The 27,618-nt window shown below is 35.1% G+C and overlaps 1 protein-coding gene across 2 annotated transcripts in view; it reads left to right on the forward strand.

Moving 5' to 3' along the window:
* Positions 1 to 27,222, forward strand: part of TTK (TTK protein kinase) — a 40,367-nt gene extending 13,145 nt beyond the window's left edge. Inside the window, exons 10-22 of one of the 2 annotated variants that reach the window (XM_015569452.1) lie at positions 381 to 477; positions 3,890 to 4,041; positions 10,392 to 10,525; positions 11,826 to 11,952; positions 13,802 to 13,894; positions 15,845 to 16,002; positions 16,198 to 16,349; positions 17,379 to 17,503; positions 18,889 to 18,969; positions 23,835 to 24,011; positions 24,664 to 24,748; positions 25,239 to 25,330; positions 26,745 to 27,222. In XM_015569452.1, the coding sequence (XP_015424938.1) occupies positions 381 to 477; positions 3,890 to 4,041; positions 10,392 to 10,525; positions 11,826 to 11,952; positions 13,802 to 13,894; positions 15,845 to 16,002; positions 16,198 to 16,349; positions 17,379 to 17,503; positions 18,889 to 18,969; positions 23,835 to 24,011; positions 24,664 to 24,748; positions 25,239 to 25,330; positions 26,745 to 26,831 (1,560 nt within the window). In that variant the 3' untranslated portion in view covers positions 26,832 to 27,222. Of the gene's footprint in view, positions 1 to 356; positions 478 to 3,889; positions 4,042 to 10,391; positions 10,526 to 11,825; positions 11,953 to 13,801; positions 13,895 to 15,844; positions 16,003 to 16,197; positions 16,350 to 17,378; positions 17,504 to 18,888; positions 18,970 to 23,834; positions 24,012 to 24,663; positions 24,749 to 25,238; positions 25,331 to 26,744 lie in introns of both variants that reach the window. The other variant, XM_006772192.2, reaches the window with a different exon arrangement.
* Positions 27,223 to 27,618: the final 396 nt, after the last annotated feature.

The raw sequence follows: 27,618 nt of genomic DNA on the forward strand, positions 1-27,618 counted from the left end.
TAAAAAACAGAGGGGGGGGAGGGGAAGGGGGTGGGGGGGCGGGGGAGGCGGGGGGAAGGTCGATGGGGAAAAAAGGAGACATATGTACTACTATTTGTAATACTTTAAACAATAAAATAAAAATTAAAAAAAAACAAATTGGCCAAATTTTTGGTTAGGGTCATTCCTATTGCTATAGTCAGTAATTCAGGAAGTTAATCTTTGCTAGGAGTTTGTGAGTCTGCATGTGATTATAACAGATTACTTCCCTAGCAATATTTTCATATAGATGAGACTTTAGTATATTGAACACTAAGACAAATTAGTACTACTACTGCTTATGAGACTTTTATTATTTATGTCTTATTTTCATGTAGTCTGTTCAAAATATCCACTCCAAGGAACCTCTGGTGTCAGATGAGAAGAGTTCTGAACTTACTACTGATTCAGTAACCATGAAGAATAAAACGGAATCAAGTTCTCAAGGGAAATTAGAAGGTAAGAGTGATATAATAGACTTCTTTAATTAAGTAAAACTATACTTTGGCCCTGGCCAGTATAGCTCAGTTGGTTGGGCATCATCCTGTGCAATGAAGGGTTGCCAGTTTGATGCCCAGTCTAAGAGGCACATCCTGGAGTTGCGGGCTCGATCCTTGGGAGGGGGCGTGCAGGATGCAGCCGATTGATGTTTTCATTTCACATCAGTGTTTCTTTCCCTCTCCCTTCCTCTCTCTAAAGATCAATTAAAAGGAAAACACACACACACTCAGAAGTAAAATAAGATTTAAAAAGAAAGCAAAACTACTTAGTTGTTTGTGAATGCTAGCCAGCCACCTAATTGTGATAGGTGGTAATAAGACCTTGTATTTCAGTTGAATTATAAAGAGTGTATAAAAAGTATTGAATTCTGTGGCAAAGGAAATTTATTTATATAAAAGGTGCATAAAAGACAGAGTGGAGGGAAAGTACCATGGAGCTGACTTATTTTTCTCAGTTGGCCTGACAAATACTTTCTGGAAAGGACACAGAAGCTGTTTTTAAATGACAATTCTTCTTTCCTCTTTAATTGCACATTTGATTTTCCACTATATGAGTATTATGATAAATGTTCTAAGGACATGTAAATGAATGAACCAGAGTCCCAAAGATGTCGCCTTGATGTCTAATAATGTTGAATATCTTTTTTTAAAAAAATCTTTATTGTTGAAAGTATTACATATGTCTCCTTTTCCCCCCCATGACCTCTTCTAGCCTGCCCTGTTGAACATCTTTTTTTGTGTTTATTGACTATTTGGATATCTTCTTGTGAAGTACTTGTTGGAGTCTCTTGCCATTTTTTTCTGTTGGGTTTTCCTTCTTTTTCTCATTGATTTTTAGGAGATATTATATCACCTATACAGATCCTTTTGTTGGATACATGCATGGTAATGACTTCACTCATGTGGTGAAGAACTTTGATGAAAAGAGGTTCTTAGTTATAATGTATTTTAATTCATTAATCTTTTCTTTTGTGGTGTGTGTTTTTTGTGTCTTCAAACAAATCTCTTCCTACTCTAAGATCACAAACATAGTTCTATATGTTTTATGTACAATCAAGTGTCAAGATCCTATTTTCCAATATGTATATCTAGTTGATCTATCAGTGTTTATTGAAAAGGCCCTCTTTTCTCTCACTGAATTGTTGTAAATTAGGTGATCATGTGTGTGATGTGTGGTTTTAGATTCTTTTCTGTTCAGTAGTTCTTTTTGTTTATCTTCATGCTAATACAGTACTTTCTTATTTATTGCAGTAAGTCTTTAGATCTGTCAGAAAGTCTTCCAACTTTGTTCTCCTTCATATCTGTGCCAATCTTCCAACTTTGTTCTTCTTAAAGGCTATTTTAGCTGTTCAGGGTCTTTGGATTTCCATATAGGTATTAGAATCTATCGGACTACATTTTTTTAATGGGATTTTGATTGAGATCTAATGGGAAAAACTCAGATCTTAACAGATAAATTTTCTAGTCTACTGACACATTCATGTAAGTGGTCTGTAAAATATTGAGAGCACCATTTTTCTGAATAGACATTTTGCTTATCTTGCTAGAATTATTCCTAAATATTTGCTATTTTTTAATACTAAAATAAATGGGATCTTTAAGAAATTTGTATCCTTTAATTCTTTGTTGTTGGTATATAAAAAATACAACTGATTTTTAATTATTGATCTTAGATACAGTGACATTGCTAAATTCACTGAATAATTTTAATATTTTCTTATGGATTCTTGTTTGAAAAGCATGTAACATTTTTTTCCTTCCAAATCTTTTAACTTTCTTTTCTTTGCTGTAGCGCACTTAACACCTTCAGTATAATGATGAATAGAAGGCATGACAGGTGGCATTGTCTCACTCCATATTTTATTTATTTTTTTAAAATATATTTTATTGATTTCAGAGAGAAAGGGAAAGATAGATAGAAACATCAATGATGAGAGAGAATCATTGATCGGCTGCCTCCTGCATGCCTCATACTGGGTATCGAGCTTGGGCAACCCAGGCATGTGCCCTGACTCTGAATTGAACCAGTGACCTCTTGGCTCATAGGCCAACGATCAACCACTGAGCCATGCCAGTCGGACTCATTCTACATTTTAGGGAAAAGCTTTCAATGTTACCCTCGTATGATAATTACTGTAGATTTTTTGTAGCTACTCTTTTTACCAAGTATCAAATCAGTGGGTTTTGCTTTACACCTGGATTATCATTAGTTTTTTGTAAGTGACTGGGTGTTGATTTTTTTAAGAATATATATCTTTATTGATTTCAGAGAGGAAGGGAAAGGGAGAGAGAGACAGAAATATCAATGATGAGAGAGAATCATTGGTTGGCTGCCTCCTGTACACCCCCAACTGCAGATCGAGCCCACAACCTGGGCATGTGCCCTGACCAGGAATTGAACCAGTGACCTTCTTCTGGTTCATAGGTCGACACTCAACCACTGAGCCAGCCATGAGCCAAGCTGGCCTGGCATGGGGGCTGATTTTTTATTAAACTCTTCTGTATTTATTGAGTTGGTCATATTTCTTCTTTTTTTCTGTTATGACAAATTGATTTACAAATGTTAAGCAAACTTTGCATTTTGGAACATATACAACTTGGTCATGATTTGCTATCCTTTTGTATATCAATTGCAAATATTTTGTTTAGAATTTTTGCATCTATTATGATAGGAATGGAATATTGATATTCATAGAATAGAAAATATGTTGTTAAGGCTCTTGTTCAAAAACCCTTAAAGTAAATTGCAGGCTAGTTTTAAGGTAAAATTTTTGTTAAAAAGTAGAAGTCTGTGAAAAGTGGTGAATTAGCTTCTTTTTATTAGTAAAACTTTATGGCATATATATGTTTTTATAATTTTTTACTTATTTATTTGCTTGCTTTCTGGTAAAGACCAGAAGAATTTAAATTTAAAATGGTGTCTGATGGTAAAACCCTAATTAACTACTTAATAAGATAGTCATATTGCAAGTTTATAAAGTTGACTTGCTGCCCTAACCGGTTTGGCTCAGTGGATAGAGCATCGGCCTGCGGACTGAAAGGTCCCAGGTTCGATTCCGGTGAAGGGCATGTACCTTGGTTGTGGGCACATCCCCAGTAGGAGGTGTGCAGGAGGCAGCTGATCGATGTTTCTCTCTCATCGATGTTTCTAACTCTCCATCCCTCTTCCTTCCTCTCTGTAAAAAATCAAAATATTAAAAAAATAAATAAATAAAAATAAAGTTGACTTGCTAAAAAAGCAAATTGTCAACAACTGGCCTAAAGTTTTTAGTTTCTCTCTTTGCTTTTAAGAGCCAAATGCTAATATAGTTTGTAGCATGTTCTAGTGAAATATTCTTGCATTTTAATGATTATAACAAAAACCATTTCAGAACCTCTTAAAGAAGATCAAGAACCAAAGGTTCCAGAAAGTAACCAGAAACAGTGGCAATCTAAGAAAAAGTTACAATATGTAAACCAAAATCCTGATGCATCTTCACATCAGTGGCAGATTCCAGAGATAACCCGGAAAGTTGATACAGAGGTAACTTTCTTTTTCCCTCCTGTAACATGGCCATTGTTGAAAATGTGATGACCACGTTAAATGTTTTCTTGTTTTATTAACTCCTATGTACCACATTTAGTAGAATAGTTTACTTACAGAATGTTTTCATTATTCACAAAATAATTAATAAGTCTTAGGTTCCGTAAAAGTATATGTCAAGATGAACTCTTTTCTATTTTCAGTAGTGTTTCTGGATTGCTGGTAGGCTGGTGCAGAATCAGCAAACTATAGTCTATGAGTCAAAGCTGTTTCTCAGCCTGTGTGTGTAAATAATGTTTTATTGGAACACTGCCACACCCACTCATTTACTTACTATCTATGGCTACTTTGAAACTATAACAGCAGAGTTGAATAGTTTACCACAAAGGTCATCTGGTCAAATAAAGCCTAAAATGTTTATGGCCTTGCCCATTACAGAAAACAGTATGTTGCTCCTTGCACTTGTGCAGTGCAAAAAGCACTTGACAGTTCACTGTTGTCATCCTAATGGATGAAATAGAAAATGTATGTGAATTTATACCAGTGGCTAGGGGCAATTTCAGAAGGAATGATCTGGTAGACTGCTTGAGAGCCATACCTATTTTAGTCCATGGTCATACTCACCATTTCTTATCAGTTATAGTCTAACTCAGTGGTTCTCAAATATTTTGGTCTTAGGACGCCCCTTTTACTCTCTTAATTATTGAGACACCTAATAAGCTTTTGTTTATATAGGTTATATTTACCTGTATTTACTGTATTAAATGTAAAACCAAGAATTTAAAAAATGTTAATATATTAAAAATAACAATATATCCATTACATGTGAATATAGATACACATTTATGAGAAATAAGTATTTTGTTTTGCTTTATTGTAGTATAAATGACATATAACATTATATTAGTCTCAGGTGTACAATATAATGATTCAATATTTGTATATATCATGAAATGACCACCACAATAAATCTAGTTAACATCTGTCACCATACATAGCTACAAAATTTTTTGTCTCGTGATGAGAATTTTAAGATCTATTCACTTAAACAACTTTCACATATGCAGTACAGTAGTGTTAACTATAGTCACCATGCTGTCCATTATATCCCCAGAACTTATTTATTTTATAACTGGAAGTTTGTACCTTTTGACCTTATTTTATAAGAAGTTTGTACCTTTTGACCTTAACCCTAACCCTTTTTTACCATGGTTACCCTCACCCCCCCCCCCGCCACCTCTGGCAGACACCAATCTGTAACTTTTTTTTTTAAGTTAAGATTTTACATATAAGTGATACTATGCAGTATTGTCTTTCTTTGATATATTTCACTTAGCATAATGTCCTTAAGTCCATCCATGTTGTGACAAATGGCAAGATTTTATTCTTTAGGCTGAATAATATTTTGTTGTGTATATATATCACATTTTAAAAATAAATTCATCCATCAATGGACACTTGTTTCCATATCTTGGCTATTGTAAATAATGCTGCAATGAGCATAAACATGAGGGTACATATTAACTTTTTGGGTTAGTGTTTTCATTTTCTTCAAATAAATACCCAGAATGGAATTGCTGGGTTATATGGAAATTCTGGTTTTAATTTTTCTATATTCTTTTCCATAGTGGCTGCACCAATTTACATTCTCAGTAACAGGGCACAGAGGTTCTCTTTTCTCCACATCCTTGCCAACACTTGTGTTTCCTGTCTTTTTGATAATAGCCATTTAACAGGTGTGAGGTGATAATTCATTGTGGTTTTTATTGCTTTTCCTTGATGATTAGTGATGTTGAGCACCTTTTTGTATGTCGGGCATCTGTATATCCTCTTTGGAAAAATATTTGTTCAGATCTTTTGCCCATTTTTTTAACCGTATTGTTTTTTTGTTTTGTTTTATTTTTGCTGTTGAGTTATGAGTTCTTTATATATTTTGGATATTAACCCCTTGCCAGTATATGATTTGCAAATATTTTTCCCATTCTTTAGGTTGCCTTTTCATTTTGTTGCTGGTTTTCTTTGCTGTGCAGAAGTTTTTTAGTTTAAAGTAGTCTCACTTGTTTATTTTTGTTTCTGTTGTCTTTGCTTTTGTTGTTAGATCCAAAAAATCATAACCAAGACTCATTCATCTATGTTTTCTTCTAGGAGTTTTGTGATTTCAGATCCTACATGCAAGTCTTCAATCCATTTGAGTTAATTTTTATGTATGGTGCATGATAGTGGTCCAGTTTCATTTTTTTTTCATGTGGCCATCCAGATATCCCAGCACCATTTATTAAAGACTGTCCTTTCCTTATTGTACATTCGTGGCTCCTTTGTTAAATTAATTGATCATATATTGTGGGTTTATTTCTATACTCTCTGTTGTGTTTCAGTGATTGGTGTATCTGTTTTTACATGAATGCCATACTGTTTTGATTACTATAGCTTTATAATATAGTTTGAAATCATGGCTGTAATACCTCCAGCTTTGTTCTTCTCTCTCAAGATTGTGTTAGCCATTTGGGGTCTTTTGTAGTTCCATAAAAATTTTAGGATTGTTCTATTTCTGTGAAAAATGTCATTGGAAGTTTGATAGGGATTACTTTGAATGTAATCCCTTTGTGTATTATGGATATTTTACCAATATATATCTTAATTTATTTTTATTGATTTCATAGAGGAAGGGAGAGGGAGGATAGAAACATCAATGATGAGAGAGAAGCATTGATCGGCTGCCTCCTGCACACTCCCTACTGGGGATCGACTCTACAACCTGGGCATGTGTCCTGACTGGGAATTAAACCTTGACCTCCTGGTTCATAGGTCAACGGTCAACCACTGAGCCACACCAGCTGGGCAACAATACTATTTTTTTTAAGATGATCTATATGCATGGATCATCTTTCCATTTCTTTGTGTCTAGTTTTTTCATTAGTGTCTTCCGGGTTTTAGTTTACAGGTTTTTTTTACCGCCTTGGTTAAATTTATTCCTAGCTATTTTATTTTTGATAAAATTATAAATAGAATTGCTTTATTATTTTTTTCTGATAGGTCATTATTAGTGTGTAGAAACGCAACAGATTTTTGTATATAGATTTTATATTTTGAAACTTTACTGAATTTGTTAGTTCTAACAGTCTTTTGGTAGGGTCTTTAGGGTTTTCTATATTTAATATCATGTCACTTTCAAATAGTAACAGTTTTACTTTTTCCTTTCTGATTTGATGCATTTTATTTCTTGCCTAGTTGCTCTGGGTAGGACTTCCAATATATACATATTTTTTATCGATTGATTTTTAGAGAGGAAGGGAGGAAGAGAGAGGCAGGGAGCATGGGGCGGGGGGGGGTCATTTATTTGTTGTTCCACTTATTTTTGCTTAATCCTCACCCAAGGATATGTTTTTGTTTTTATTGATTTTAGAGAGAGAAAAGAACATCTATGTGAGAGAAAAATATTGATTGGCTGCCTCCCATGTGCATCCTGATTGGGGATTGAACCCACAACCTCTAGTTTGGTAAAGGAACTCAAAACCATTTATTTGTCATTAGGGAAATAAAAATTAAAACCACAATGAGATACCACTGTATACCACTAAGATGGCTATAATTAAAAAGAGACAGTGACAAGTGTTGATGAAGATATGGAACCCTCCTACACTACTGGTGAGAATATAAAATGGTACAGTCACTTGGAAAATGGTATGGCAGTTCCTCAAAAGGTTAAACATAAAGTTACCGTATGATCCAACAGTACTACTGCTAGGTATATACTTAAGAAAACGGAAAATATATAATCACAGAAAAACTTGTACATGAATGTTCATAGCAGCTTTAGTCATAATTACCAAAAAGTGGAAATAACCCAAATTTCCATGAACTAGAGATTGGTAAACAAAATGTGATATTCTAATTTTGTTAATTTTTTTATTATTATTAAAAAATAATGAAATACTGAAAAATGCTATAACATGGGTGAACCTTGAAAATATGCTAAGTGTAAGAAGCCTTATATTATGTGATCCCATTTATAAGAAATGTTCAGAATAGGCAAATCCATAGAGATAGAAAATAGGTTAGTAGATTGGACATTAAGACTGGGAGGCGTGGAGAATGGGTATGAATGCTAATGGATACTGAGTTTCTTCTTAGGACACTTAAATGGTATGTGATTAATAGTGGTGATGATTGCACACTCTTGTGAATATATTAAAAACCACTGAACCGCCCCAGCCGGGTGGCTCAGTTGGTTGAGCATCGTCCCGTACACCAAAAAGGTTGCAGGTTTGATTACTTGTCAGGGCACATACCTAGGTTGCAGGTTCGATCCCTGACCAGAATGCATGTAGGAGGTAACCAATTGATGTTTCTCTTTCTCAATAAATATGTCCTCGGTGAAGATTTAGAAAAACACACAAAAAACCCCACTGAACCACATAGGAAAAAAAAAGAAAATAGGCAATTTACCTGAGAGCTACAAATTACTTGTTGCTATGTCCACGTCATTTCTTCTCTGTCTTGCCCTTTTGAGGCTCTGCCTTCTGGATATACCATCCTGTTCCTTGCTGATTGCTGTCATCTCTGAACAATCTGGGGATTCCCCATCATTCCTTAAACAGATTAGGCTGTGGATCACTTTTATCTACTTCAAACCAACAACTGTCATCTTTTTGTTGTTGGTTTCTATAACTATATGTCACTAGTTCTACAGCTGGCTTTCAGATTCATAACTTCTTCCTCCTTCATGACCATTGCCTTAATTTTAATTAGCTACCCATTCCCTATATCCTTAGTTCTGATCTCCAAAATCTCAAATGCAAACATCCCACTCTATGACTATATTTACATTCTCCTTTCCAGTACCATCCGTTTCTCACTACCACCCTGACCACTAATTCAAATATATATTTTAAAAAATCTTAAATGAAATGGAAAATTTATCCAGGAAAAGAGATACAGTGGCCATGCTAGCTATTTTCTTTTTTTTTTTTTAATATATTTTATTGATTTTTTACAGAGAGGAAGGGAGAGAGATAGAGAGCTAGAAACATCGATGAGAGAGAAACATCGATCAGCTGCCTCCTGCACATCTCCCACTGGGGATGTGCCCGCAACCCAGGCACATGCCCCCGACCGGAACCGAACCCGGGACCCCTCAGTCCGCAGGCCGACGCTCTATCCACTGAGCCAAACCGGTTTCGGCCATGCTAGCTATTTTCAAACTTAAAGGACAGAGAGTAGAAGAGATTTATGCATTGTGGCTCTCAAGAGCATAATGTGAACCAGTAGGTTAAAAATTGTAATAGAGAAGCTGACTTAATCTAAACATCTGTGAAGGCTTCCTAATAACTATAACTCTGTCCCCAAATTGAAGTGAATCTCTTTATACCAGTGATGGCGAACCTATGACACGCGTGTCAGAGGTGACACATGAACTCATTTTTTTGGTTGATTTTTCTTTGTTAAATGGCATTTAAATATATAAAATAAATATCAAAAATATAAGTCTTTGTTTTACTATGGTTGCAAATTAAAAAAATTTCTATATGTGACACGGCACCAGAGTTAAGTTAGGGTTTTTCAAAATGCTGACACGCCAAGCTCGAAAGGTTGCCATCTCTGCTTTAGACAGTAGTGAGTACACAGTTAATAATGTTCAAACAAATGTGATTCTCTATTTGGTTGAGGTGCTGTTGAACAGGGGTTGGCAAACTTCTGTAAAACGTTAGTAGGCTTTATAGACCAGATGGTCACTTGTAATTACTCAAGTCTGCCTCAATAGCATGAAAACAACCTTAGGCAATATGTAAACAAGTGGGCATAGCTGTGTTCCGATAAAACTTTATTTACAAAAACAGGCAGCAGGCAGATTCAGCCTGCAGGTTATAATTTGCCCATCTCTGCTGTAGGCATGATGGTCATTTATCATTGCTTTGGGATTTGTAGGAGGTAAATACATGTCTCTTATGAGGGAGAAGGTAAGTGTGTGCTCTTTCAAATTTTCATAAATAATTACTATTTGGCTATTTTGCCCCCAGACATAAAGTGGGGAGTGTGATTTTATTGATTAGAGAAAGAGTAGTTTTTAGGAGAACGGCAGGGTACTTATTTAGATTATAAAATTTCAATACTTGTTACAATACACCTGCCAGTAGAGGAAATTAGATCTTGTTTTGTTAAACAAAACTGTACCTTCCCTTGACTTGTAATACCTTTGAGCAAAATATAACAGGCTTCAGAATTTAGAGCGGAAAACACCATATTGAAAAGTTATCGAAAGGCTGCAATACATATGTCTACCTATTTTAGCATGCTTTTTGTATGATTTTATTTTATTTTAGAAGTGATTTTGTTTTCTTTCGGTTTAACAGAAACAAACCACTTTTGAGCAACCTGCCTCTTTAGTTTCAAAGCAGTCACCGCCAATAACAGTACCAAAATGGACTGACCGAAAATCTGTTTGTCAGACACCCAGTAGCAGGGCCTTGGAGGATTACATGAGCTGGTAATTACTTTTGACTCCTAGCTTGGTATAGTAGAAATAACATGGGCTTTGGGGCCAAATAGATCTGGAGTTGAATCCTGCTGTCTTACTTTAAGACTTTTAAAATTCATATTATTTTTTTCAGCATCATTTTTTTTTCACCTGTAAAAGGAGAGGGAAAGATGGCTATAATATATTTTTAAGGATTGTTGTGAAGGTCCCTGTCATATTGTAGTCTGTACCTGCAACCTATAACTACTCTAAGTATGCAGAACTTGATAATCATGCATTGCCACATGGATACCTCTCTAATTGAGAGAGATATTTAAAGGTCACATTCTTAGAGTGGATAAAGGGTGGATACACTTATAGCAAAGGAGGTGTTAATTGGAATGTGATAGTTTCTGAGAGGGGTTGGTTTTACAGGACACATGGTTCTGGGAGTGTTCGAAAGTTAAGACTTAAGTGGATAGGAATGAGGGACGAGTAAAGAAATTGGATGGTCAGTGCAGTTAGGAAACTTGGGGATATATTACAAAAGCAATTAATGGCATTCAAAGAAAGGAAATAAAGGGATGTGACACATCATATTCTTAAATTAGTGGCTATATTTTTAATGTCTTATTACAGGATAACTTAATGGTACCTTTTGCTTTTCATGTGCATAATATCATCTTTGATGTTAATTATAGCTGGCCTAGAGTACTTAGAACCTAGTCTCCTACCTATTTAATACAGCTCTGCTATATATATTACCTCATTTTATTATACTTAGTATATTTTAAAGAATGATTGCTAACTATGATAATGATGTGGTTATTTCTTGTGAAATTAGATTATTTAGTTGTCAACAAATATTTGCAGACCTCTTTGTGCCAGACACCATTCTAGGTACTGAGGATGCAACAGTGAATAAGACAAGCAAAGCCAAATGCAAACTGAATGGCTTTCAGCTCAAAAGCCAAACTTCTCTGATGTAATTGGCTTTCAGTTGTTTATGGCAGGCTGCTGTAGAACATTAATGTTAAAAAGCACTCATAAACTCTATGATCAGCTATAGGCTGACCTTTACCTTGGCTAAATTCTTATAGAATAAACCCAACTCCATATTTTAAATGCCATCTTACTTCTTTTGCAATTCAGAAAGAATTCCCTCAAAATAAAATTTCTCATGATGTGTCTCTAGGATAAATAATTCAGCTATATTATGAAAACTGACTTTGATTCTGTTTGATGTAACACATTTACGTTTATATTCACCTTTAAAGTCACACACAAAAACTGAGTCAGAATCTTGTTTTCTAAAATTTATCTTTCTTAGTTTTAGGACTCCAGTTATAAAGAATGACTTTCCACCTGCTTGTCAGTGGTCAACACCCTATGGCCCACCTGCCTACTTCCAGCAGCACCAGCAACAAATACCTGTTACTCCGCTTCAGAATTTACAGGTTTGATAAGCTTTATCTATGATGGTATATGTTAAGGAATGGTCCATTTCAAAGATTTTAGTTTATTTTATTTTTCAAAGATTTTATTTTTACAGCATCTAGTAGTTAGGGAAAGTCTTAAGGGCTTGTCAAACATGGCCACGTGAAGGGGCTGGGAGGCTTCTAGAAGAGTTCAGTTTCAGGAGGAAACTGAAAAGAGGCCGGAATGTGGCGGGAGTTCAGGAAGGAACAGGCGTGATGGGTGATCCTTAGTGTCCTGTTGGGCCCTTGAAGTTTTACCCCATGAAGGATAGGAAGCAGCTGGAACTGGTTGGAGCAGGGAAGTGAACTTATTTGCATTTTGAAACAACTACTTTGGTGACAGTGAGGAGGAAAAACTAAGGGGAATGTGGAATGTCCTGTGTAGGAAACTGAACTTCACATTAGTATTAAATTAGAAATAAGTCAGAAATACTTTATTATAAAAAACAATAACAACAAAATAAAATTGTCAGCTGTTAGGGGAAAATGAATTGAACTGCTTTCTTCCCTCTCAGAAATGTTCAGTTTAAGTATGAGAGGAAGCTCCAGAAGAAAAGGGGTTTGGCCATAGTGAAGTATCTTTATAAAATCACAACTTAATGAAAGATGATAGATATATATTTCAAAGCCTAATACTTTCTTACAGAAAACATAAATCATGACTCACCAGTGTCTTTCAACACTAGAGAATAAAGAAATTAGAATCCTAATCCTCCTATATAATAAAAGGCTAATATGCAAATCGACTGAGCGGTGGAACGACAGGTCGTTGTGATGCATACTGACCACCAGGGGGCAGACACTCAACGCAGGAGTTGCCCCCTGGTGGTCAGTGCACTCCCACAGGGGGAGTGCTGCTCAGCCAGAATTCCTGAACTGGACTGATGGCTGGCGAGTGCAGTGGCAGTGGCAGGAGCTTCCCACCTCCACGGCTGTGCTAAAGATGTCCAACTGCGAGAGGGTGCAGGCCAGGCTGAGGGAGTAGTCCCCCCCCCGCCCCCAAATGCATGAATTTCATGCACTGGGCCTCTAGTATTTTATATCAATGTAGCAGGAGGTTATACAGGAGAGATTCTACCATTTGTGATCTAAAGCAGGATTTAGGTAAATTGAGATTTATTTAGACCTTGTTTCAACTTGTTTAACCAGCTAATCAGGTGCTCTGTGTCTTCAGCTTCCTTGTCAGCTCAGACTAAGTCCTCTCATACCACTCCATCTGTTCAAAGCATTTATAGGCCCCCAGAGAGCTGTGATATAAGAGAAGGGAAGAAGGGCCAGTTGTAGAGTAAATCAGTTGAAAGTTTGCTGAGGACGGTGCTGATGTTAAAATTAAATAGAACATTCTTCAGCAAAAAGGAGGCATTGCTGATCTTTGCATTTGTCAGATTGACTCTTAGCACCTTAGCATATTGCTTCTTTACAGTGTAATGCCAAATGGGAAAATTTGTGCATTTATATGTATATGTATGTATGTAAGTAAAGAGGTTTGTGTAAGAAAAAAGAATAGGTAAGAAAGAAGAAAGTGATAGCTTATGAGTTTGTGTGTTGAACATTAAGTGGTTCTCCACTCCCCATTCCCCCCTTTAAATCTTCTACTTATGTTAAGAAGTAAAGGCAAGATGGACCTTGGAAGTTTGTATATTAATTTAGTAAGTTTATTTTTTTGACTAAAGTATGTAAATTTCCTCTTTAAAATAATTGTTACTAATATCTAATTACTTAAGATTTAAAATCATCTCAAAATTAGAAGCATTTCACTGCATTAAATGCAAGCTAGTTTCTCAGGCATATTCTTTGAACCTTCACATCTTTACATATTTTAATTTAGATTTCAGCATCTTCTTCCGCAAGCGATTGTATTTCAGTTAAAGGAAGAATTTATTCCATTTTGAAGCAGATAGGAAGTGGAGGTTCAAGTAAGGTAAGTATCTGCCCCCAGTATTTGAAAATATTTAATTGCAAAGATATACGTAATATTTTAAATTTTCCTCTCTTTGACTTTTTACTTTTTGGTGTCTCTGTTTCTTCACTTCTGGGGCCCCATATTACCCTTGAGCCAAAAAATTCTTCCCATCCCCAGCTCCCATTTCCTCCTCCCAACAAAAGACATATCTCTTTAAACTCATCTCTTAATTCCAATACCCTGCTCTTCCCTCATTTTCTTCTCTAAATAACATTAACATTGACTTAGGGATGGCAAACAACAGCTATGTATTAACACGAAAGAATGTTTTTAGAAGTCAGTCAGCACCCTGATATAAATGACTAATATGCTTAGGATGGTTCAGCAAGGTTTTTGACTAATGGATCTTGCTTTGTTTTGAGTTTTTCATTTTAGAAACAGAGTGTAATTAACTAATGAATTCCTGGAATTGCTAGATCGTTTCCTAAATTTATCTTAGTTCTGAATTTCTATGATTCTAATTATCTGGATGGAGGGTATCTCAAAAGAGTTGTCTTTAACTTCCTTCCTTAATTTTTCTCATTCTGTTCTCTTAAATTCACATAAGTCAGATGTTTACTTTTATTACTCCACCAAAATAATTATCGAAATTACCAATGAGCTCCATATTTATGCCAAATCTAATTCTTAGCTCTGATTTGGGGTTATTTGGAATAGTTGCTTTTCCTTTTTTCATTGAAACTTTTTTATTTTTTCACGTGGCCTCTCAGTTTTCTTCCTCTCCAACTGGCTGTTCCTTTTCTGTCTTCCTCATGTCCCTGATCTCAGTGATGCAGTGTCCCAGGGCTCACTCCCTTAGTGTTCTCATTCAGGCTCATGGTTTTAAATACTAGGTATATGCTGACAATTCCAGTATTTTTATTTCTAGCTCAGATTTCTTCCTTAAATTCTAGACTTGTATATTCAGTTTGACTGCTCAGCACCTCTTCGTGCTAGATAAGGTTACTAGATATTTAAACCTTAATATATTCCAAAGATAACTCTTGCTTCACAGTCTTTTCCTGTTTCAGTAAATGGCAACTCCATTCTTCCAATTGCTAGGCCAAAAACCTGGAGTCCTCATTGGCTCTACTTTGTAAGTAACTAAGCTGTACCTGACAGCTACTTCCTTGCCAGTGTCTACTAGAAAACAAGGTTAAATGACTTTTAAATAGTGATGTTTACTTCAATGTGTCAAAAGGGGCAAATGAATATAATTTTTCCTTGCTTACGCTGACACTTTGTATTTGAGTTATTGAGTTTTAGAAGCCCCATTCCTGTTGCATGTCTGCTGCAGATTAGACACATGCGTAGTGTTTGTACTTTTTGAAATGTATTATCTGCCTTATCAATGTTGCTTAGAAATTGACTGTCATAGCTGGAGCACCTAGACCTCAGAAATCCTGGCAACATGTTTACAGGATCTTGTTTCGTAAACTTGACTTTGAAAATTAGAGCTAATCTACTTTTAACAACTGAATATACTGATAGATAACAATTAGTGCCATAAGTAGCAATTGGTCAGTAATAATAGTTTCTTTTTTTGTATGTATTTCCTTTGTTTTCATATTTTTAGATATTCTCTACCTCATGAATGAAATTGTCAACTCCAGACACAATGGAAAAAACACCATATATGAAATGAATTGACTCTTTAGTATAACCCTTAGTCTTCCTAAACATTTCTGAGTATCTTCTTTCTTATGTTGATATAGAAACTTGTTAGGGTTTATGCCTTTGAGTTACTGAATGCCCGTTGTTATAGGTAGTTGAGAATGGACTGTTACTCTCCTAACATGTTTTTTTTTTCTTCTGTATTCAGAACAAGGCCAAATACTTAATTATTCATATCAGTATTCCTTCACCTGTCTAATAAGTTTAGGATTGTGTTAGTACACTCTAAACTTTCCCCTTTGTTCTATTATTTAGGTATTTCAGGTGTTGAGTGAAAAGAAACAGATACATGCTATAAAGTATGTTAACTTAGAAGAAGCAGATCACCAAACAGTGGATAGTTACCGGAATGAAATCGCTTATTTGAATAAACTACAACAACACAGTGATAAGATCATTCGACTTTATGATTAGTAAGAGTATTTTTTATTTAAAAAGAGATCAACCAAAGGACTAGTATACATGCATATAAGCATAACCAATGGATTCAAGACACTGAGCGGGGCTTTTTTTGCTATACTTCTTGAGATAAGTACCTAGTAGATCTTAATAGTATAACCTAAGCATTTATTGTTTTGTTGTTTTTATTTGTTTGTTTTTAATGACAGTGAAATCACAGACCAGCACATCTACATGGTAATGGAGTGTGGAAATATTGATCTTAATAGTTGGCTTAAAAAGAAAAAACGCATTGATCCATGGGAACGCAAGAGTTACTGGAAAAATATGTTGGAGGCAGTTAACACAATTCATCAACATGGTATTTTAAAATCTCTTATTATGTAAAGTTAAAATGTCCATTAATAATGTCTTCTTAGAGACATACTTCTTTAATTGTAAATTATTGTTATTGGCAGCTTTAGACTAGATAAAATAAAGATTTTGGAAGTTTACTTAAAGATGAAGGGACAAAACCATTTCTCTAAAACACTGTCAACCAAATAATATAGGGCATGAACTCAAGTCCCACATATGCATCAATAAATACTAAATGTATCTTTATCAGTATCATCATAGTCATAACCATAGGTTTCCAAATACTTGGATTATAGCAGATCTTTGGGTTCGGGCATCCTAAAAATCAGATGTTTATTTCACTCATTCTAATCATTTTGTATTGTGTGCCTTGTGTGGGAATTAGTTTGTTGTTGTTTTGTTTTTTAAATCTTAGCCCTACCTTCTGGTTGGTTTTTACTTTACTTAGACTTGGTTCTTGTTAGGGCTTCTCTGCCTTTACTGTATCCTTTAAAAAAACACACAGAACTGTTAACCCAGATAATAGTAATTTGTCTCTTCATGTCTTCCTTCCTGTAAGTTAAAGATAATTCACCCGTGATCAAGATCAAGCTGTAGGGGTGGAGGCATCAGTAGCATTAGGGGTCTGACTATAGGGCAGTGTAATTTACAATGCTTCCTAGTGGGCGGTGAATTACACTGGTTAAGCATAAACTCTGAAGCCAGAGCACCTGGATTCAACTCATGGCACTGTCACTTAGGCCTGTGACATCAAACAAATCATTTAAACTCTTTGCCTTAGTTTACTCACCTAAAAGTAGGGTTAATAATAATACTTACCTCTGCATGGAGGTATTAAATGATCCCATACAAGCAATAAACTAATAATAGTGCCTGGCACATAGCAGGCGCTATATGTTGGTAAAATATATTAAAAATGAATATTTATTTTGATTGAGTAATTAAAGGAATCAACACAGCCAGTAGATTTGAATTTTTTTATACTTAGTATGTTTTACATTGTCTGATATTACAAAGGATTTTTATTTTGAAGGCATTGTTCACAGTGATCTGAAACCTGCTAACTTTCTGATAGTTGATGGAATGCTAAAGCTAATTGATTTTGGGATTGCAAACCAAATGCAACCAGATACAACAAGTATTGTTAAAGACTCTCAGGTAAGACTTAATAAATGGTTGGTTACCACCCAGTAGAGTACAATTCCTTTTCACTTGTGAAGTGTTATTCTGCTAAAGGGGATTTTATTTTTACTTACCTCATTCTTCAAAGGATTTGAAGCCTTTTTATAAGAATAGATACTGTTACTATAAAAACAAATCAAAGCCATGACTAATACAATTTTGTATAGAAAGTCAAAATCTGGTAGAAGTATATCCATCAATTTTGGGTGATTTTCCTATAGTCAAGGTAGAAAGGCAGTAATACCTATCTTGGAAATCATCTTGGTCATGATCTAAAATTCACCTGAAACTTGGTCTCAGAATTTCCTGCTAGCAACCAAAGAAGGATTGCAGTTACATGTTTTTTATTGTCCATAAAGTAAGATAATTTAATTTTATTCCAGAGAAATAAAGCTTTTCTTATCACTTACATTTGAAAAAGAAGAAAATTCTTAAGGGGGCCTTTATTTTGGAAACACCACAGTAAATATTGTTCTCAACTGCATTTTTATAATAGGATATGCAATAGCAAACTTAAAGAAATTGTTGCCATAAAAACTAAAGTGATGACAGCAAAGAATAACTAAAAACAATCCTGCTTGGAGCCAAGATGATGTGTTCTATGTACTACACAGATTTCTGATGTGGATCTGCTTTAATTCTAGGAGTAAAACTAGACTTTTATAGTCTAGTAGGTAGAGTAGATGAGCAGTGTTCCCTTCAAACATTTTATGGAACAATAACTTCTCTTTATATTAAAAATATGACTGAACATTTAGTTGTAAATCGCTTTGAAGATATCTTCTATGCCAACGCCCTAAAAATACAGTATTCCATGTTTGAAAGCAAAATCGCTTATTTTAGAATAAAATGAATGCTGTGTAAGGTTGGCATAATCTAACTGTGAAAATTCTTACATGATTTAGATACCCATCCAATCTCAGTTTGGACATGGGCCCAGGGAGTACTAGGAGAAAAGCTATATTGTTGGTTGGTTTATTTAAAAAAATACAAAAAAGCATAAAACAACATTCTCAGTCTTGATTTCAGCACAGAAATGTGTGATTGATCAGTTCCTCCTAAGTTTATGGCCATTAATATAATTTTAGCCTGGACAGTTTTATGGTAGTTGCCCACCATAATCATAGAAAAAGCTCAGCATTCTGAAAGGAGTCAATTTGCTGATTATGAACCCCATTTATTTTGCTGGAGTTGTGAAGAAATTTATGTCTTATTATTGTTGTTGGTTGTTTAAGCTTTTCAGATATATTACTGAAATCTAATTACCTAAGTTTCCAAGAATTTGGCATTTATGTTTTTAAAAATCGAAAGCAGAATGTAGTATTTTCATTGATTTGTGTTTTCTGTGATTTGGCAAATAGGTTGGTACGGTTAATTATATGCCCCCAGAAGCCATCAAAGATATGTCTTCCTCAAGAGAGAATGGGAAATCCAAATCAAAGGTACTATAAACATTGTCTGTCATTTGTCTAACATTAATGGGTAATGTTCTATCCTCTGAATAAACTTAACAGATAACTGAAAGTTATTTGTTTAAATTCTAAAACTTTTTAGGCCATTGCAGAGACCTTGCCTTTTTAAGTAGGTTGTCATGGAATTTAATTTCACCCTTCTTCATTGATTTGAGATTGTTCTTTAATATTGTGCTTTTAATATGTGCTGGAGTCCAACCCCAGCAGGTCCAGGGGTCCCCAAAGGTGTGGACGGAGTCGGCGAAGAAGGAATGACACGGAGACAGCGTTCAGTTGATCAGCAGCCTTGCCAGGATCTCTAGCCACAATCTCCAGCCAAGTTCTATGTCCATGTTCTCTTGCTAGGTTCTCCAGGCAGGTTCTCCAGGTTCTCCAGGCAGGTTCTGTAGCCAGTTCTCCAGCCAAGTTCTGTCTAGGATCTCCAGCTAGGTTCTCCAGCCAGGTTCGGTCGCCAGGTTCTGTCTAGGTTCTCTTGCCATGTTCTCTCCAGCGAAGTTCTTCAGTCTCTAGGTTCTGTGTAGGTTCTGTCTTCTAACTGGCAGTTAAGAGGTTTTATTCCCTTCCTAACTTCAGGGGAAAATCCCTTCCTGGGGAAACAACCTTTCTCGGAGAGGTGACCTTGGTTAAAACACCTAGTGCCAAGAAGGTGAGCAAACATATTAAGAACAGTATGCCATATATGCCAGGTCCCTTGAAACAGCAAGGATGGACCGGCCCCCGGCAAATATGGTGATGCCAGCCGAAACCGGTTTGGCTCGGTGGATAGAGCGTCGGCTTGCGGACTGAAGGGTCCCAGGTTCGATTCCGGTCAAAGGCATGTACCTGGGTTGTGGGCACATCCCCATTAGGAGATGTGCAGGAGGCAGCTGATCGATGTTTCTAACTCTCTATCTCTCTCCCTTCCTCTCTGTAAAAAATCAATAAAATGTTAAAAAAAAAAATATATGGTGATGCCACACATTGTGCTCCTGCAAGAAATGCACTTAGGGTATTTTTAAGTTTTAACATTAAAGAAAAAAAATAAAGACTAAATTAGCACTGCTTTGGACACCTTAAATAACATTGAATTGATAACCTTTGAAATCTTTGTTGTTTCCTCTTTGATTCTTACATTTTATTTCTTAACCAATTATTCATTTGTGAATTCTACATTTTCAAATACAACTCTAGTATATGATTTTTCCTGGCCTGCCACTGGCTACTTTCCCACTTATCTTATTTGACCACCTCCGGGAGCTTTGTGCTCGCTCACTAGTGCCCTCTGTTGGGCCCATTTCGCCTGCCACAGTGCCTCTGCTGCCAAGCTAACCTGCTCTCCGAGACAGCGTAACCTACTGGATGGAAGCTCACACTGTTGTCCAGGGACTGTGTTCAAGTCATAGATCTGCCTCTTCATTAACTGTCTTTGCGACTCAGTTTGCCTTGTTTCTTCATCTATAACTTAGGCTTACAAACAGTACCTGTTTTAAAAATAATTGAGAATTAAATGAGAAAGAATATAAAACACTTAGTACATTATCCAGTTCAAAATAATTGATCAATAAATGTGCTTTTATTTACTAAACTATATTTTCCTCCCCCCCCCCAAAAAAAAATTGTGGCTTCTAAATATCTTGAAAGAAACAGGTCTTGATTTCATTTATTAATACTTTTCTCATGTACTCTCTAATTTCTACTTTGATCTTTATTTGTATTCCTTTAGGTTTATTTTTTTCTAGCTTCTGGATTTAAATAATTGCTCATTTAATCTTAGTATTCTTGCTTATAATTAAAATATTAAAACTGAATTTCACTGAGTTTTACTTTTGCTTCTATTTATAGGTTTTACTCTGGTGTTTCTTATTTTCATTAATTCCTAAAATTTGTAATTTTAGTTTTAAGATTATTTTATTCTTTTTTACTTTAGAGTAAAATTTATTTTGAATTACATTCAAAATTCAGAATTTTTCAGTTGTCAACCCAGTGCTTTAATATATATTGGTAAATATTAATTCAGTTGAGTCACCTGCTGTTTTCCAATGGCCTTAGTGATTCTGTAAAGAAGATAAATTTTTATCCCAACATGTGAGCTTATTCCTGCTATTGAAGAGCTCAAAACTCCTCCCAATCTAGCTCTGTCTCACATTGCTTTCCAGTGAACATCTGTTGTCTATATGGAGGCTTCTGATTTTAGATCTCAGGTATATTGCCGTTCAGGACTTGTGGCTGTTGGTGGTTTGTCTCCATTCACTTATATTCTGGCCGTCCTGGGTTTAGTTTTTCACCTGGTTTTGTTATAAATAGTTTCTACGTTCATGGTTTTGCTGCTACTTTGTCCACCTTAGCTGGGGATTTGGAGAGACTGCAAAACTATGCTGCCACTGCCATTTTCCCATTATCTGATATCCTTTTAAATCTGTGATTAAATTAGAAGTTGACTTAATTTCCAGGTGGTTAGAGGAAAAGGAGGTTATTTTTTAGTTAATACTTAGTTTTCTGAATGTTTATTCAGATAATGTGGTCTGTTTTCTCTGTCATCTTCTGAAAGGCATATTAATATCTCTGCCGCTCCCCAAAATAATTTAATAGTTTCTGCTTAATTTGGTTCTATTAAATGTGGTTTCACTGCATAGAAGTTCATAACTATCATGTCTTCTTAGTTGATTGTGCTTTTTATGACTATAGAAAGTGTTTCTTCTGTTGAAGACATTTTGCCATGTTCTCTTGTTCTAATATTAACATTGCTGTCTGCTTTCTTCTGTTTTTGTTTTTTCACCTGTTTTGCATTTGGTTATATATGTCAATTTCTAGCCATTTTTCCTTTCATCTTTCTGTGCCATTTGGTTTAGATCAATCTTTTGTGGAGAGCATGATTATATTTTGTTTTCATGTATATTTGAGTATATATTTTTAAAAGAGGAATTTATCCATTCTCATTTATTATATCCACTAGGGGCCCAGTGCATGAAATTCGTGCAAGGGGGGTGGGTCCCTCAGCCTGACCTGCACCCTCTCCAATCTGGGAGCCTTCAGGGGAGCCCTCTCCAATTTGGGAGTTTCTGTCTGTCTTTGCAATTATATGAGCGAATTGTCTGAGACCCCAGCCCAGTCTGGTTTTGTGCTCACAGAATAACAGAGGTCTTTTTTTTTTCTTTGCTCCATTGGTAGAGATTTCCTAGAAGTTGAAGGATATCTTCCTTTTAATTTTTCTTCAACACTCTGACTTAGCTTTGCTTTCTCTCACCTTTGCTTTCCCTCCATCCCCCACCCGCAACAGTAACTTGCTCCAGGCTCACTTTGCTCTACTGTCTAGGACAGTGGTCGGCAAACTATGGCGCGGCAACCGGCGGCTCCGGAGCCACATGCAGCTCTTTGGCCCCTTGAATGTGGCTCTTCTACAAAATACCGACTTCTGCGCATGGGCCACGAAGGTTCAATTGCACTGTACATGCGTGCCCGCATGTGGTATTTTGTGGAAGAGCCACACTCAAGAGGCCAAAGAGCCGCATGTGGCTTGCGAGCCGCAGTTTGCCAACCATGGGTCTAGGAGATCCATCTGCCACCAGAACTACGATTCCCAGCATTTCTGGTGCTCCCTGCACTCTTGGTTTCTGCTTCCGGTACAGGGGCTGCAGAAACCATAAGGACTGGGAACTTCAGCCGCCCCCTGAGGCTGGGCTGATAGGACCAGACATTCCAGTGGTGTCCCCGGGACCCCAGCTGCTCGATGCCGGCATGTGTGCACGCTGCCCCCGGCCACTCGGCGCCTGTGCGCGTGCGTGCTGCTAACAGGCCCATCATCTTTGTCGGGTCAATTTGCATACGCCTGATTGGCTTGGGCATCGCAGAGAGACAGTCAATTTACATATTTGTCTATTAGTATAGATTGTTATTTATATTTTTAGTAATGTAAAAAGGATAATTGTTATAATATCACATTATTTCTAATGAGATATTTAATACAAAGAACATTTAATAATATTTATTAAGTACTTATAACCAGAAACTATTCTGTATGCTTATTCATATCTCATAGCTATATTGTTTAATGCCCAACAGGGTACTTTTATTATTTCTATTTTAAGAAGTGAGGAAACAGAGATGCATAGAATTACCAGCTAGTGATTCAAGCTCAGCTCAGCGTGGCTCATAGTTTGTCTTGAGTTTAAAATAGCTCAACTTAAATAACCTTTTAAAAATCTATACATATTATAAGTTTATATAAAAATGTATTATAAATAATTTATGCCCTAACCGGTTTGGCTCAGTGGATAGAGCGTCGGCCTGTGAACTGAAAGGTCCCAGGTTCGATTCCGGCCAAGGGCATGTACCTTGGTTGCAGGCACATCCCCGGTGTGGGGGGTGTGCAGGAGGCAGCTGATCGATGTTTCTCTCTCATCGATATTTCTGCCTCTCTGTCCCTCTCCTTTCCTCTCTGTGAAAAATCAATAAAATATATTAAAATAAATAAATAAATAAATAATTTATTACAACTCAATAACTTTGGGAAAAACAAGTAAATTTAAATTTTGCAGTTAAATTTTTTAGTTTTGTATTTTTATAAAGTGACAAGATTGTAGTATTTTGTTTTAGTTGAAATATTTTATTTATGAGTTTGTTGAAAGATTTAAAGTGGAGCTCATCTCTTGGTAAAATAACCAATTATAATTAAAACTAGAAAAACCTGTTTTGTCATGTAAACAAAATATAGTACTTAAACTTTAGTTTTAGTTATGATTTTGAGCATTCAGATATATATGTGTGAGTATAATATTCTACATTTAATTTTATATTAGAATAATGGCAACTTATTTCTGTTGTTTTCTTTTGTTTTGTTTGTTTCTTTCTTTACTTAGATAAGCCCCAAAAGTGATGTTTGGTCTTTGGGATGCATTTTGTACTATATGACTTATGGGAAAACACCATTTCAGCATATAATTAATCAGATTTCTAAATTACATGCCATAATTGACCCTAATCATGAAATCGAATTTCCTGATATTCCAGAAAAAGATCTTCAAGATGTGTTAAAGGTAACATTAATAATATATGGATATAGAAGAACAATATATTATATATAGTTAACCCTAAACAACCTGGAGGTTAGGAGTGCCCATCCCCCCTAGTCAAAAATTGCATATAAGTTTTGACTTTCCAAAAACGTAACAAGTAATAGCCTACTGTTGACCAGAAGCCTTAATGATAACATAAAGTGTTGGTTAACATGTTTTGTATGCTATATGTATTATATGCTGTTTTCTTACAATAAAGTAAGCTAGAGAAAAGAAAATGTTATTAAGAAAATCAAGGAATAAAATACATTTATAGTATTTATTGAAAAAGTGGACCACACAGTTGAAACCCATGCTGTTCAATGGTCAATTGGACTTAATTGTTTCCTAAAATTATTGGAATTATCTAAGTGACTTAGCTATAACTGGTCCATTGAAAGAAATTGCTGACTGAATTTGCTTTATAAGGCATGTTATGTTCACTTTGAGGGTGTTAGTTTTAAAATAAATACTTGGGGATTTTGCAAAATGTGATGTGAAATAATCTCATTTCTGAGTAGGCTATCTCGAAAGCAACCTCTGCAATACGATTCAATCTGAAAAAATTTTTTTTATCATATTATGTAAGAGAACTTGCTTTGTTTAAAAAAATAATAATAATCTATTTTTATAGTGTTGTTTAATAAGGGACCCTAAAAAGAGGATATCCATTGCTGAGCTTCTGGCGCATCCATATGTTGATATTCAAACTCATCCAGGTACTTCTTTAAAAATCAATGTATTACCTGATTCTTTTTTTTTCTTTCTAATCCTCACTCAAGGATATGTTTTTATTGATTTTAGAGAGAGGAAGGGAGAGGGAGCGAGAGAGAGGTAAAAACATCACTATGAGAGAGAAACATCAATCAGTTACCTCTTCATGCCCCAAATGGGGTGAACCCATAGCCTGGATATGTGCCCTGACCAGGAATCAAACCGCAACCTTTCTGTGTTCTGAACGAAACTCCAACCATCTGAGCCAGACTGGCCAGGGCAAGAAAACTTCTTTTTTTAAGCTAAATACTAAAATAAATGAAATCGCCTTTCTTTACTTGCTGGCATATATTTTTACTTATCCTAGGTAAGGGGCTATGATCAGTGATAAATTATAAGAATGCCAGTTATTATACTATTTAACAAATGTGTTTATATATGAAGTTATATTTTTCTTATTGGTACTAGTGTATTATCAATTATATGTTTTTACAGGTAGCCATAAGAAAGCCTCTGAAGAAATGAAACATGTTCTGGGCCAACTTGTTAGTCTGAATTCTCCTAATTCTATTTTGAAAGCTGCTAAAGTAAATATTTCTATTTTCTATCTACATTAATGTTAATTGTTTTATATAGTTTAGTGCATTAAGTACTTAAATGGGTAATTCAAATAAAAGTCCAGTGATCAGATCAACTATAAAATAGTATTTATCTATTTTTAGATACTTAACATGTGCTTTTGACGTATAGATTTATTTGGTTTACATTCTTATAGCGTAGATAGCATAACTGAAAGTGGATTGTCATATAAAGTGCAATCAAATGATTGTTGTCAAGTCTCAACTGGAATAAATTTAATGAGGAATTTGTCTTAAACCAACACAATTCTTAACAGCTTTTGAATTCATTTCTTCTACTCAATGTTTTTCTTAAATAATCTCAGAATAATCATAGTATCTGTCACATATAATGACTTATGTGAAGATGCATGTAGCAGTCAGTACATTTCTCAAAAAAAATGTCTCAAACCTTTCCGTTTCCCAAGGCCTGTTTATATCTATACCATCATTTTTTATCCCACTGCCATCAAACACCTGATCATTTCTAGAACCTTATGTGCGCTTATTGACCAACTTGTTCAGTTACTAAGCAATTACTAATTACATATTTCAGTTATAATATTATTATACAATTATGGGAGCTTTTTGCTCTAGGCTATGGTAAAGCCAATCAAAGATGTTAAGAAGTTGGACACATTGCTGGAGGAATTAACTATTTACTCACTACTTTGCATTTGTATGATATAAGGTAAATTTTTTCTTAAATTTTCTCAAGTGCTGATGGCTTAATCAGTGGCTTTAGAAATTAACATTAGACAAAGTTTGTTTCGTAATTTTGTTCTATATTTCATATCTCCATATTAAATTTCTACCATTGTGTTGTCTAAAGCCTTCTATAAATGAAATTGAGGTGGATTAGTTACCTTTATCAAAAAGGTTATGTGTTCCTTGATGGTAAAGATACCATCTTCATAAATTAGATGTTGGCTTGGCCTTAACCCTTTTAAAAAATAATAGGTTTTAACATAGCTAATTATACTTAAGATAATTTATATGATTTTTTAAATGTCTTCTGTTTATTAGTTTAAATATTATTGGGAAGTATATTTCCTGTTGAGTGTATTTTAAAATATAGGAATTTATCTAAGACTGTCTTTATTTGAGAAAAAGTAAGATCAAGATGGCCTTGAAGATGCACAAATATGCTTATTAATAGTATGGTTCACTTCTCATATAGAGAAATTGAGCTGCATCTCATAGCTGATATTTAGGCCAAGCTAGGTGTTAAAATTCTTAATTATTTCCAACCATTTGTAAAATAATTCCTAATTATAAGAACAAGAGAGAAATTTATTACATATTAAAAAGATGAGTTGTCATAATTAATCTGATAATATGTTGACTTTTAAGTTATAAAACAGATTTGTGTTTTTAATTTCAGACTTTGTATGAGCACTATAGTAGTGATCAAAGTCATGATTCCTCTTCATCATCCAAGACTTTTGAAAAAAAGGGGGAAAAGCAATGATTTGCAACTACTCAGAAACTGTCAAATATCACCTGCACAGTACATTGGACTGTCATATTTTTGATTCTGTGGAAATCTGCTCTTGAAGACAGCTTCAGTGTGAAATGTTATTGGCAGAAAAATTCAGTGGATTATTTTCAAAAGAAAACTAAAGATAATAACCACTAGTGGCACTATATATTTAATTATAGAATTGTTTTCTGTGTTATGCTTTTCTATAAATCTAACCTATTTGATATCATTTCACACTTGGAACAATGGTTGGACAACTGAAATATATTCTGAAGAACTGTGTAAATAAAGCTTTGTAGTATAAAATGACACTAAAATGTTAAAGTTGTCAAATTATTTTCTTCAAGCAAATGTATTGGTCTGATACAAAATTCTTAATAAAAATTGGATTATGGGAGAATTTAGTAAATTCTGTTGGATTTTCTACATAAATATTTATGTTATCTGCATACAAGAGTTTTATTTCTTCTTTCCCAGACTCCAGCCATAGTAACAAGCAAGCCTAAAAGACATCTAAAGCTTTAAATAACCAAATACTATTTCTCACTAATGTGTATGGGGGAGGGAGAAATACAGCCGCTCTGGGTTGACCTCACTCTTGAATCCAGGCTTCCTGGTACCCCACTATCTGCTTGTCCTGGCAGACAGAAAGGGGAAGCATGATAAATTATACACCATCACTTAAAATCACTGTTTGAGAGTAACACTCTTCTCACAATTCATTGGTTAAGTAAAGTACATGGTTTTTATGTAATGCTCTTGTGTCTAGAGAAGA

Source organism: Myotis davidii, unplaced genomic scaffold, assembly GCF_000327345.1.
Source record: "Myotis davidii unplaced genomic scaffold, ASM32734v1 scaffold104, whole genome shotgun sequence".
Lineage (NCBI taxonomy): Eukaryota > Metazoa > Chordata > Mammalia > Chiroptera > Vespertilionidae > Myotis > Myotis davidii.